The 13846-nt window shown below is 46.2% G+C and overlaps 1 protein-coding gene across 2 annotated transcripts in view; it reads left to right on the top strand.

The window, feature by feature from the left end:
- The window catches only part of FBXW4 (F-box and WD repeat domain containing 4), a 76571-nt gene that overhangs the window by 54813 nt on the left and 7912 nt on the right, over positions 1-13846 (top strand). For both annotated transcript variants that reach the window (XM_036898950.2, XM_057506240.1), the window contains exon 6: positions 10184-10249. In XM_036898950.2, coding sequence (XP_036754845.2) covers positions 10184-10249 — 66 coding nt within the window. The remainder of the gene's footprint in view (positions 1-10183; positions 10250-13846) is intronic.

The following is a 13846-nucleotide window of genomic DNA, read 5'->3' as shown; positions in this document are numbered from 1 at the left end:
TTTTAAATTAAATGTGCTGAGTGTGTGTCTGGTTTGTTTGTGTAGCTCTACAGTCCAGCGCCTTTTTCCCTCTTGGGTGGGGGGCAACAGGTGATCCTAATGGTTCTCGTCATCCTCCCATCTTGTGCTCCTATTCAATGCCTGCTACTTATGTTCATCAGAAAAGCTGAGAAAACACTTGAGCTGTCTGACCTCAGTCTCCCCAGTAATCACCAGAACTTGTGGGCCACCCACTGCCAGGAGAAGACGTTAGTGGCCAGGCCTTGGGCTTGACCACTGCCATGATGCCAAAAAGGACTGCGTAAAGGAAAAAGTGATGTGTTTTGAAGTTGGAAATGTATTTTGTGCCTCAGGCTTAGTTAGCCATACCAGCAATAGTCATTCTGAGTACCCAGTATGTGCAGGGTAGTGTTGTGGGGGTGAGCCACGCCTTGGCCTCTGATGGGCTCCCAGTGGAGTTCAGAACCCCACCTGTGTGAAGAAGCTCATTGTTTACTTCTTTACAGAGAGAGCACCTGTGAAGCAGAAGTTTCAGGGAAATACACTCTAAGAGCAGGTAATACTGTGGAACCATCATAGGCAACTTTCTTCTCAAGCCTTAACTAATCAGAAACCGTCCAGGTGAAAGATCTGTCAGAGGCGCCAGCCCAGTCTAGGATGGAGCCGAAAGACAGTGTGGTTTGTGGGGATATTCAGAAGCAAGGGAAATCCAGCATGCCACCAATTTGCACCCCTTCTTATAGGTAACTTCAAAATGAATATTGTTTTACCCTCCTCCTTTTCCCATTTCTGATTTTTTTAACATAACCAATATATAAATATGTTCCAATTGTAAGAAGTTTAGTTTAAAATACACAGAGTGTAAAAATCCCCTTCAGTTTCCAGTGGTCCCTTCCCCCATCCTGCTCCTTTTTGTAGGAAGTCTGGTGTGTTACGCCAGATCTTTTAATTTGGAGCAAATAACAGATGATATAATTTAATATATGTGTACACACACACACACACAGCTTTGCTTTGTACAACATTTGTTGTGCAACTTGCATTCTTCTGCCCATGTGGCTCTGAGGTCCTTTCCTGTCAGAACACAGAGCTCTACCACATTATTTTTGCTGCCACGTTCTAGGTCAGCTTGAGATGGACCCACTGCAGTTTACGTAGCTGTCCTGCTACTGATGGACGCTTAGGTGGTTCCCAGTGGTTTACTGTTGTAAACAGTACCACAGGAAGCTGTGTGCTTGCCTATTTGTGCACATGGCCAGGTAGTTTTCTAGGAAAGATATCTAGAAAAGACTTGCTGGGTTAAGAGGTAATTGCATTTAAAAGGGTTTAGATGCTGCCAAATTGCCCTCCAGTTGGACAGTATCAGTATATACCAACAAACAATGCAAGCAAGTACCTGTTTCCTCTTATACTTACCAGCATTGGATAATCTTAGGGTTTTTTTATTTTAACTTTTGCCTCCATGATGGGCAGAAAAATGATCTAATTTTAGGAGTGAGCGTAGAAGGTGATCACGAGCTGGACTCTGGAGTTCAGCTGGCTGCAGGCAAATTGTGAGTCCTCCTCTCACTAGTGTGACCTTGCAGAGTTACTTAATCTCTCTATCCTTCCAGTTTCCTCATCCATAAAAGGGGGATGATATTGGTAGTACCTACCTCTTAGTTACTGTAAAAAACATTTCATTACGGAAGACTTCAAGATATACAAAAGTAGAATATCAGTTCTTGGCCAATCTTGCTTCCCCAGTCACCCCACACCCTTCCCTTCCCCTATTATTTTGAAGTGAATATCAGACATATAAATAAATATTTCAGTGTGTATTCTAAAAGATTGTGATGCTTTAAAAATATGGTTACAATACTATTACCATACCTAGAAAAATATTACCAGATATGTAGGGATGTTTTGAGGTTTAAATGAACTAATATATAAGTGCAGAGGACAGTACCTGGCATGTAGTAAATGCTGTATAAGTGTTTGTAATTATTTTCATTGTTTTTCTAATTCTCAATTCTCTGATTTGAGTTTTAACATTACTTCATGTTTTTTGGCCATGCATATGTTTTTCTATAAATTACTTACTGTAATATTTTGCTCATTTTTCTACTTTTCCCTCCTGCAATTTTAGGATCTATTTAAATGTCCTGGTATTAACCTTTTGACTATTATACATATTTGATAATTCCTTTTAGCCTGTTGTTTAGTGTCTTCTGCTGTGCAGAAGATTTTATTGGAGATCAGTTCCGTCATCTTTACCCTTATGGCTTGAGAGTTTTGTTTCATCTTAAAGAGTGTCTTTCCTACTCTGAGATTATAAAACTGTTTTCCTACATTTTCTTCTAATACTTTTATGGTTTTTCATGTAGTTTTAAAATGTTTATCTCTTTAATCTAGAAGTGATGTCTGCTAGGGGGTTGTACTCTAATTTTTTCTTTTCAAATGTGTATCCTTGGGATCTATACCATTTGTTGACTAGTTTACTCTTCATCGAGTCTTTAAGGGCCATGTTTAGGATCTAATAATTCCCCCAAATATATGGGTATGGCTGTGGATTCTTTATTGTGACCCATTGATCTATTTGTCTATTCCAGCATAAACATACCACAGCTTTGTAGTATGTTTGATATCTGGTAGAGCAACTTCTTTCTTTCTCATTGTTCTTTTAAAAATATTTCTTGGTTATTCTTATGCATTTCTTTTCCAGATGAATTTTAGAATCAATTGATTAAGTAAAAAATCTTGTTTGAATGTGACTGTATTGAATTAGGGTGGAAACTGACACATAATCTTGAGTTTCCATCCAGGAACATGATAAAGTTCTCCACTTACTCAGCAATTCCATGTCCTTTAGTTAAGCTTTAGAGTTTTTCATATGGGCTGGCTTTTTTGTTTTTTTTTTGTTGTTGTTGGTTAGGTTTACTTTTGGCTATTGGACTGTTTAGTTCTTTATGTGAATGGATTTCTAATCCCATTTTGGCTGACGCTTGTGGGTGTGTAATGGCCGACACCCACAGCTATTTGCTGCCACACACTGCTCTAGCCTCCTGGCTCATAAAATTTTTACAAGAAGCCTATGCCTAGGCACTATTATTATTGTGATTTTACAGTTAAAGAAACTGGGCTTTAAAGAGGTTAAGTAACTTGCCCAAGATCACATGGTTCCTAGCTGGCAGAGCCAGGAGCCGTGGGGCTGCCCTCCTTCCCACTATTAGATACAGCATGCCAGCCCTGGTATTCGGTAATGGCTTTTTAGTTCAGTCTTTTGAATTTACTTGGTAGACAATTATATTGTCTGTAAGTAATGACCATGTTTATCTTTTCTTTTTCCATGCCTCTTGTTGGGTACATAGTTTTGTGACTATTGTATCATCATTTCTCAGGAAGCCTGACCCAGTCAGCTTTCCCTTTAGCACTGGAACAGACTACAGTTTCTTCCTCTCAGGAGAGGACAAAGCAGTTCTTGGGTTTAGAGGCCATGTATACAGAAAAGAGAGTGTAGAAAATATTCTCCCTACAGCTCCCAATACATCTTGTTAAATTCATAGAATGAATGAACATGCTATCTCATTGTACTATGAGCTCTTGTTTTCATGTCCTTCATTTTTTCTCTCTTAATAAGTTCTGTCCTTCCATTGTTCAAGTTTCTAAGTTTCTCCCTCTGGAGTGGAGTGGGTGCTTTTGGGAAGAGCAGCTTCTACCCCAAGCCCCCTCTTGCGTAGCCTGAGCCAGGGTCCTACATTCTTGTTCAGGGTGATTTTTGCCATTGATTAAAATGGAACAGAACCATTTTGTGTTTCTATGGGAGCATTTCCCAAATGTAGGACTGCACTTCTCCATGGGGCAGCAGCAAGCCTGCTTTGTCGGCACTTGTTAGGGTTGGCGTAGGTGTGCGAGCACTGGGAGGGTGGCCTCAGCTCTCTCTCCAGAGCCTGACCTAGGTGGCTACTGGCTCATCCTTTCCCGCTACACTTGAGCTGAGAGAGGCTGTGTGTGTGTGGTGTGTGTGTGTGTGTGTGTGTGTGTGTGTGTGTGAGAGAGAGAGACAGAGACAGAGACAGAGACAGAGACAGAGACAGAGACAAAGGCAGACTGGGAGAGGCATTCCAGCCCTCTGCCCCCTATAGGAATCAGAAGTTGGTCTTGCTCCCTGCTGGCTGGCACCGAGTTGGGAGAAAGAAGCCAATGGAGCCTCTCCCCTCTGATCTGGGGCTTCCCGTCTAAGTCGGGGCTTCTGGCCACTCCTGAAGCAGCGATCCAAGGTGCACAAGAGCCTCCGTTGCCGATGCCAGCTCCAGCAGGCAGCTCACTGCTGGGTCCGCCTGCTCTTGGCCACTAGTCAGTGGGCACAAGTGTCTGGTTATGTTGTGTTTTCTCTTTCAAGTTGTAAATAATATGTTTTTCCTTTAAAAATGGGACAAGCTCATTAAAGAAGATTTGGAAAGTAAACAACATTTAAAAGAAGAAAGAATTCCTAATCACTGTGCTGCCCAAACACAATCACTTTAAGCACTTTTGTATATTTCCATCTGATTCTTCCATTTCCAGGCACTGGGTTCTTTTAAATAATTATATTCATGCTATTTGTACTCTACTCTTTTTTCTTGTAATAATATCATAAGCATCTTGCCTGTATTCTTGGGGAACATCATTTAAATGACTGTAATATTCCATTAAGTGGATGGACTGTCACTCGTTCAACATGCTTTTCGTCTTGACTCCTTGAAGGCAAGGTACATCCCCCTTGCCCTGTTAACCCATTTTGGTTCAATCATACCTGAAATTGGCTAAACTGTGGAATTTATGTTTTCTGCCTGCACCATCTCTGAGGTAATGGTATAACAGTTGTTATGTGAAATGGGACTTCTTTCTATTTGCCCTAAATGTTACTCATTCAAGCTTCAGATAGGTCTTATCGTCCTTTAGTTTGGTGGAACAAGTTGTACATCCCTTCCCCTCTGTGGTCTCCCAGCTTTAGCTCTGGCCTTACAGCCTTACAGGCAGGTGCCGCTGCAGGTGGGAGGCCCCCAGGGTGCTCCTGCCCCATCACTGATCAGACAGCCCTCAGTCTGTGGAGTGCTCAGCTGCCCGTTTCCCCAGCTCTAAGGTGCAATGTTTGTGGGAGAGAGAACAAGCTTTCTTTGCCTCTCTTTTTTCCCTCCCTGGACATACCTAATTCCCTTCGCCTTGGGCAGCCCGGGGTGCCCTGACGGTTGCATCTTGGGAATCGGCTGCCTTCCACTTTCACTTGCTCTGTCCTGTGTCTCTCCTCTTCCTGACTTCTGCTGATGTTCTGTCCCAACTCCTGCCTTCACAGTGCTGTCACTGTGCTACTGTTCTTGGCTTCCCCTCGCCGAGTGAGTTTGTGTGACCTTCACACTGCATTCATGCTTCGGAACTTGGCTGCTGTAATGATGTCAGTGGTGCAGGTTAGCAGATGGTGGCAGCAGCAATGAGACCTGACATGTTCTAATGACTCTCTCCTTCCCATCCTTGCAGGCTGGGCCAGCAGAGGGGCAGGGGTTTCCTTGAGGCATTTTAGTAGGGGGCCAAGGGAAATTGGGGGGCCCCAGGTGCCGATGAGGCCTGTGACCTTTGCTGCTATAATATCAGTGTTTCACAAGCAGGGCGGTTCAGGAGCCCACTTGCAGCCCATCAAAAATTGATTTAATTGCAATTTTTCCTCCAATTAGGAGCACTGGAGCCTGACTAATTGGAGTAATAGAGAGTAATAAGGCTCAGATAAAAAGCCTTCCTCGGCGGCCTTTGTATCTCGTGTCAGTGCCTGTCAGAGGTCAGGGAGCTTGCATATTCTATTAGGCATCCCAGCCTTCATTTGTACAAATTAGTTTACCCAACAGTAATTAAAATGCCAATGCGGGTTGAAGAGAACTGAATACACTTGATGGGCATGTTGGTGAATGATGTGACAGCTCTGATGGCCTCCCCTGCCAAAGTGTGTCAGCCCCAGTTCAGAGGCGGCTGGGGCCTGGGCCAGCCGGGTGGCTCCAGGCCAGCCACAGGGCACAGCTGCTGAGCACGCCACTTCTGCCACCTCCTCAGGGCCACTCAGGCTCTCCTTCCTTCTTCCAGGCGGAGCCCTCTGCTCAGCTGTTCATCTGTTTGTCCAGCAGGCACTGGCATGGTGGCTTGCTGTTGGGCACTATACTGGGTGCTGGGCAGAGAACTCACAGGGCCGAGCAGTAAAGTCACTGACTGGTTCAAAGGCCAGTCCTAGTGGTTGCTCCCTGTATGAGCCAGAGCAAGTTATATTACCTCCCTGTGCCTCAGTTTCCTCATCTCTGAAACAGTGAAATTGGTGCCTACTGCATAAGGTTATGAGATTTAGGTGGGTGATGCCTTTGAAACACTTGCTTAGAACCTGGTACATAGTCAAGTGCTCAGTAAATTACTGATGTAATTCAGAGGGCCTACACTGAGGCAGAGGCCGCAAGAACCTGCGTTATTTTCACTGTGCCCAGGCCCAGCTTATTTCCCTTCTTATCATCCTCTACTCTTTTCTCTCCCTTGTTTTTCCTATTCCTCAGCCTGTGTACCAGAACCCCTCACTCTCCTGGTGTCTCTGATGTGAGGGTGCCAGGGTCTCCTTCGGGGGCCTGATGATCTCCGTGAGGCCAGGCTGCCTGAGCTGGGGCCCGGGGCCGGTGAAGTCGGCTGGGGATCTCAGCAAGGTCTGGGACAGGATTAGAAGTTGTAGGAGGGTGGCTTCTGATAAAGGCTTTCTGGTCCAAAAGCAGTAGTTTATGGAGTTAGAATGACTTAGATTCCCAAGCTGAAAGAGGACATGTACTTATGTGAGAGCACTCACATGTGTGTGTGTTTTGACATTTTGACATTAATTTTTAGGTACTATTGGTACTTCTCATCTATTATCTGGTTGTGTCATTTATGAGAACTTCACTGGCCCCAGAGAATATGCTACATCATGCGTCATTCAGGTCTGAGACTGGTGATTTGGGAATTATCCCTTCAGGAAGCAGAGGGCACCCCCCTTCCCAGCCCACAGCCGCAGCCTCTGGAAGGCCCTTTCAGTTCAGTTCCACAGACCTGTACTGAGCCACCACATGGTCTGGGCTCTCAAAGGGAAGATGGGAAGATAATCCTCCAAAGACCATTTGTCCCATGGGGGCAAAAATAAAATCAAGGTGTGCTGGGGACTCAGAGGCAGGATGGTCAAGCCACCTATAGTTGCTGCCTCTGCCTGGTTACAGGCTTGCTGTCCCTGTCCCTGGGACAGAGATGGGACTGAGGGCAAAAGCTATTTGACTCTTCTTTCCTTTTGGAGGAGAACTGGTGCTTTCAGTGACTTCAGACCTTCAGAAGACCTTCTAATGGGGAAGATCCTTTGAGTAGCCCCTTAGGAGGAGCCATAGAAGGAATGATATGTGTGTCCAGTTAGTTCATCTCCAAGTATTCGAGAACCTTTGGCGTGCTTAGCACAGGACCCAGCACAGTGAGGGATGTGCGGAGAATCTGGTTGAAGACATTATAGACTGGGGCAAACAGAGCAGGATGATGTGTGTGGGCAGGTCTTCTGGGGGAAGCAGAGGAAGTAAGGCTGGTGGCGCCTGCTGTTTCACAGAAACCTCACCCCATGAGCCCCTTGTCAGAGCATATTACCTGGTGAGTCTCCAGGAGAGGTGCAAGGGCTAGAGTGACGGGTCCTGTGTGAAGGGGAAGCTCACGGAAGCTTAGCTGTCCCTTTCCCCCACCCTTTTTGTACAGTGGGAATAATAATTTCTATCTATGGACTTATTGTGGGATATGAAGCATCTTCTGGGTGTCCCAGGATAGTGAATTCCTTCTTTTCCTCTGCTCTGTGTGCCTGTCCTGCACTCTGACAGGACTGCACTTGGCCCAAGCTTTTAATCTTCTGACTTTGAATGTGACTGGTCTGTGGCATTTGCCTCATGTTTCCTGAAGTCCATGGGAATTGGAGGTGGGGTCAGGAACAAGGGTGGCGGCCAGTAGAGGGGAGTGGTTTGAGGTGTGCAGGGCTGTGTCTGCAGCGAGCCTCATCCCCAAGAGTCAGGAGGTCCCCGTGGTTTGGATGTGAGTTCTGGTGAGTGTCCCCAGCAGGACCTGGCTCCAGATCTGCTGGATTGTTGCTTACATGACTTTTTACTGAGTGTTAAGTTTGATTAAACTCTTAGGGCCTCAGAGGGGCCAGGGGGCTCTACTTTCCCTCCTCCTTTCCCCCCTTGATTCACATGGTTAGATGAAGGAAAGGGCAGGTTTTGAGAATAAACATTTATGGGTGTCACATCCGTGCATTTAAAAAAGGCTTTCATGGGGTATGAAGGTGAGAGGCACTCTTCCTGGTGGCAGATGGACAGGGGCAGTGGGCAGAAACAGAGGACAGGAGGCCCAGGGGAAGCTGTTCACATCCCCACCCCAGCCTACAGGGAGGTGAGTGCTATTGGGAGTGGCAGGGATTCAGGTTCCAGGTCCCTCCCATTGCTCTATTGACTTACCGTGAAGCTAATTTAGGCCTGTGGCCAGAGACCTGCTCCCAGCCTCCTTAAGAGGCGTCCATGCATCTGTGCTGGCGCCCCTCACCTGGCCCCTACCCCTCAAAAGTCTGGAGAGCCTGATTGCCCTAGAATGGTTTCCAAGTGGCTATTATGTTTCCAACCCAAGGTAATTGACTTTACCAGTTATTAATGGATTACCCTCAAGAGAAAAATGCTGGGGGGAGGACAGTACTTCCTGGCTTTGTAGTTTGAGGCTTCAGTGTCCAGTGGATGCTTCCCAGGCTGGGAGGCATTTGGGGCATGACAGAGTGGCTGTTTGGGCATGTCAATCTAATGGCTGCTGCCTCTCCTGTGGGTTGAGAGGAAGCTGGGATGATGGAGCATGTCCCTCAGAGGAAGTCTTGGCTTGAGGCATGGAAGCCCCGGGGTGGCTCATGTGGCCTTTTTATCACCCTGGGTTGAAAAGCAGACACCTGCCCTGCAATTTTTGTAAATCAGTGGCTTGGTCAATGCCTGCCCTGACATCTCCCCCATCAGCAACTGGCAGGCCAACTCCTCCCAGCTAAAGCCACTGGCTTCTTCAGAGCCCTCTGCAGAAATCCATCTCCTCGCTGACATGCTTGGGATCAGAGAGCCACAGGTTCCAGGCAGGTCCAGGGCGGATAGACTGCTGCCCCACTTAGCTAACGTGTCATTAATATGCCCAGTCCCCCTATCCCCACATGTAGGGACATGGCCCTTCCCTGCCCCGGGGCTCCTGAGTGACACAGGTGCTTTCAACTATGTTGCTTGCCACTGTTCAGTTTTTCAAGCCCCAGCTCCCTGCAGGCTTCCCCTCCCCACCCCGCCAATCCTCTAACAAAGGAGTGTCCTGACACATACTTCCAAGTTCTAGTCTTAGCACTTTGGCCCACCCAGCTCATCACAGGGATCCTTCTCACTGGGCTTATGCTGACATTTGAAATGAAAGTGCAGATTGTGTATGCTGAACTTGTTAGGGGTTTAAGAGACACTCTGGGAAATATGGTCATTGTTCCTCCTCACCTGCCTTTGGCAGCATTTGTCATTGTCCTCTGAACTGCGTGACCCACATTCCAGTCTGAAGCGGCCAGCCCTGGCTGCCTGGGCCCTCGCCTTCCCTCTCCTGCTCATGTACTGCCATGGCATATCACCCATCTCACCTGTCATACTGTTACTCACTTTTCATAGTGTGGTGCCTTTACACCTGCCTGTGCTTCTGCCATATTCCCACGTTCCCTCAGCTCTTAAAACCTTTACTCTGAATCAGGGCATTACCTTCCAGCATCCAACAACTTATTCCCAGGAGACCATTTCCGTGTGTGGCATTGGGAACTTGGCCTTCATACACCTGAGGCCGGACAGGCTCGCACTCTGTTGGCCTCAGGGGCCCATCTACAGACCCCTTTTTACAGTGGGCAGAGACCACTCAACCCTGCATGAGCAGCCAGCTCATCTGTCCTTGAACCTGTGGGTCTCCTGGGAGGCTAGAGCCCTCAACCATGCTTCTAGTTGTCTTCCCCAACTCCTCTGACGGCTTTCTTGCCGCTTCTCTGGTCCCGTCTTAACCCCACAGTCCCTGGAGAACAAGCACAGCATTTCCAATTATGTAGCCATTTCCGCCACAAGTTCTGACAAGCCAGACCTGACTCTGCTCTCCTTTTGTTTGGCAGCTCCTTTGTGACAGGGACGGCTTGTTGTGGGCACTTCTCACCCCTAAGAATCTGGGACCTCAACAGGTAAGAGATTCCGGAGCCTGCCCTGGCTTCCGGGGGCAGGTGGGAACAGCTGGGCCGCAAAGAGCTGGCTGAGCCTGCGCGTGCTCAGTTGGCCGCCAGGGGGGCCAGGAGGGGCCAGCAAGGACCTCTGCCCCGCCGCCGGCTCACAGCTTTGCAGTGGGGCCTTCTCTCATGGAATCACCCGGGTTAGCTTGAGGAAGCTGTTGAAGTAATTTATAATAGGTAAATAATTCCGTGTAGAATTTATAAGAACAATTTGGATTTACAATACTTTTCCTCTGAAGAATGCCTGACTATGTAGCTATGTAAAATTCTATCTATCCTCAGAGATGATTTTTCTAAAATAAATTTTGGAGGTGGCCTACAGAGCTGTAAAACGAATTATACAGAACAGTTAAAATATATCCAGGTTTTATTCACAATTCTCTGCCTTGGCAGGCTTGACACATTTCCCAACCGATTATCTGTAATTTTTTTTTAATTTTTAATTTTGAAATAATTATAGACTCATTAAGTCACAAAAATAGGAGAGCAAGGTACTTCGTTAACATCTTCCATAATATCAAAACCAGAACATTGACATTGGTACAATCTGCAGACCTTTATTCAGATGACACTCATATGTGTATGTGTATAGTTCTTTGCAGTTTTATCCCAGTGTAGATTCATGTAAGCACTCCCACAATCCAGGTACAGAGTCGTTCATTCTGTTGGCACAAGATCCCTCCTGTACCCCTTTATAGTTGAACTCTGTCCTCCTCACCTCCTTCACTCCTTCTTGTCCCTAACCCCTGGCAACCACTTGTGTTCTCCATCTCTGTAATTTTGTCATTTTGGAAGTATTATATAAATGAGATAGCATAGTATGTGACCTTTTGAGATTTACTGTTTATGTCTCTAACTCAGCATAGTTCCTGTGAGTGCATCAGAGTTGTTGCATGTATCAACAGCACTATGCTATTTTTAAAGTTTGATACTATTTCCTGGTATGGATGTATCAAAGTTTCTTTCCTCATTGAATAGTATTCAATAGGATATTTGGGTTGTTTTCCATTTTTTGACTCTTGCAAATAAAGCTGTTATGAACATTTGTGTATAGGCTTTTGTGCGGACATGCATATTCACTTCTCTGGGATCAATGCCCAGAAGGAAGTAAAATTGCTGGGTTAGTTGTGTGTTTTTAGTTTTTTTTTACCTGCCAAACTATTTTGAGTATCTTTACCATTTTCTATTCCAACCACAATGTGTGAAAGATCTAGTTTCTTCACATCCTCAACAGCATTGGGTATTGTCACTATTTTTTATCGTAGCTATTCTAACAGATGTGGTATCTCACTGTGGCTTTAACTTGAATTTCCCTACTGGCTAACAAGGTTGAACATCCATTCAAAATGTGCTCATTTGCTTTCTGTATATTCTCTTTGGTGAAATGTCTGCTCATGGTTTTGCCCATTTTCTAATTGGATAGTTGGTTTTTTACTGCCCAATTTTGACAGTTCTTTACATATTCTAGATATTAATCCTTTGTCAGATACATGGTTTTACAGGTAACTTCTCCAACTCTTGCAGCTTGTCTTTCTATCCTTTTAATAACAGGGTCTTCTGCAGAGAAAAAGTTTTAAATTTTGATGAAGTCCAAATTATTGACTGTTTCTTTTATCAGTCATGCTTTTGGCATCCAGTCTAAGAACTCTTCACCCAGCCTTAGGCCCTGTGTTCAGTCTTCAGTGCCGAGATTTACTGCAGCACAGGTGAGGATGTGTTCTTCTTGCTTGTCTCCTGCCTCAGTTGCCTTCCCAGCTCCTCTTCTGCTTTTCTCTCCATCTACCTAGGGAAGTATTAGCCATAACTTTTTTTCCTGAAGAATCCATTGTACTGTCAGTCTTTCCAAAAGATGTTTTTGTAATGCATGAGATGTTTTTAAGTAAATATGGTTTACAGTATTCTCTTGATGGTCATCCAACCCACGGATAGGAAACTTACAACTTCCCTCAAACTACATTACATCTTTGGATAGCCTGTGGAATTAGAATGCCAACCCTTCATTGAGGGCTGATCTGCTTCCTAGAGCTGTGATCTTGGATAAGAAGATAAACCTGTCCTCTGAAGGCAGGCCCGTAAATATCTGAAAACTCTTGTCCTGCTCCTGCAGGGTCTTCTCTTTACCAACCCCAAAGTCCCTAAACCAAACTTTGGCAAGGGAAATGGAATGACCAGTCAAGGTTAACCTCAAGATTAAAGTCCAGCTTTCCCCCACACACGCTGGGAGTGGGGCAGTAGAGGGCTGGGCACAGAACCAGGTTTTGGCGAGCGAAAAAGAAAATGAGGAATAGCTGTCCGGGTTAACCCACAGAGTTGGTCTCACAGTTTCAGGACCCATTCTCTTCTGAAAGTTTCTCTGATTTATCTGGTTTGATTCCTCTTGAAACAGGGCATTCACAACGGAGTAATGAACACACCAGGTGTGAATTGATGAGTGGCCCCTGATGATAAGACCTCCTTTATTCTAGATCTTCTACTTCTGTTAATGTAGCTGAGCATCACATCACACTGTTGCCAGCACAGCTAAAGCTTCCAGGGGCTCCTTTGTTCTGAGCCCCTGGGATATTGGGCTTCCTGCCGTCTATGAAAGTTGCTCCCATGGCTCTCCCTGCCCTCTGGCACCTTCTTGCTGCTGGATGGGGCTGGGGCAGGAGCCCTTCCTGTGGTGTGTGATGGGGAGGCCTGTGAGGAGCTGCAGAGGGAGTGCAGACTGTGTGGTCAGACGGACCTGGGCTCCAGAGTTGACTCTGCTGCTGATTAGCTCTGGGCCTAGTTTCCACATTTGTAAATGGGATTTAATTATCCCTACCTAACAGAACTAGTATGAAAAAAGATTATTTTGTAAAAGTGCCCACACAGTGCTTGTCACCTCGGGAGTGTTCAGTCACTGCAAGCTGTCTCCTTCCCACTCTTCCTCCCCAGCGACCCTTGTCTCCTGCATTAAACCCTTGGAGTGTAGAAGGGGAGGTGAACCTGCTGACCTCATGATATAGAGAAGGCTCTTGACAGTAAGGCTGTGAGTCACAAAGATGGGCATTTCTGCTGAAAGTCAGTTTCATTTATCTTGTGGTTGGACCTTGTGCTTGGAATCCTCACTGGCCTGGGCCCAGGACAACAGACAAACGGGGGCATGGGCTGAGTAGCCCAGTGTGGCCCAGATGTATCTCAAAAATTGGATAATCTTGGCGTGGTCTCCTCTGCCTGTGGCTGTCATGGCGGGGGTGCTCCTGGGCACGGGCTCATGGTCAGGACGGAGTTCCAAGGCACCAGCTCCTTGAGTGGCATTCTCTTATGAAATCTGTAGACTTCACAACCCCAGACACTGGGTCCTTACAGACCCCAGAAAGAACCCAACTGAGAACGAGAACAAGACAGCTATGGCCATTCTCCCTGGAGCCAGACAAGCAATAGCTGCCTGTGGCAGGGCTGCCCTGGGCACCAGTTGGCATTGCCTCCTCTCTGCCCCCAGATTGCCTTCCTCACCACTGAGAGAAGCCAGGCCTTGTTTGAACATCTCTCCTGTTTCCAGGGAAGCCTGAGGTACCGAGCAGTGTG

Source organism: Manis pentadactyla, chromosome 8, assembly GCF_030020395.1.
Source record: "Manis pentadactyla isolate mManPen7 chromosome 8, mManPen7.hap1, whole genome shotgun sequence".
In the NCBI taxonomy this organism is placed as follows: Eukaryota; Metazoa; Chordata; class Mammalia; order Pholidota; family Manidae; genus Manis; species Manis pentadactyla.
This window is presented reverse-complemented; position numbering and strand designations above follow the sequence as displayed.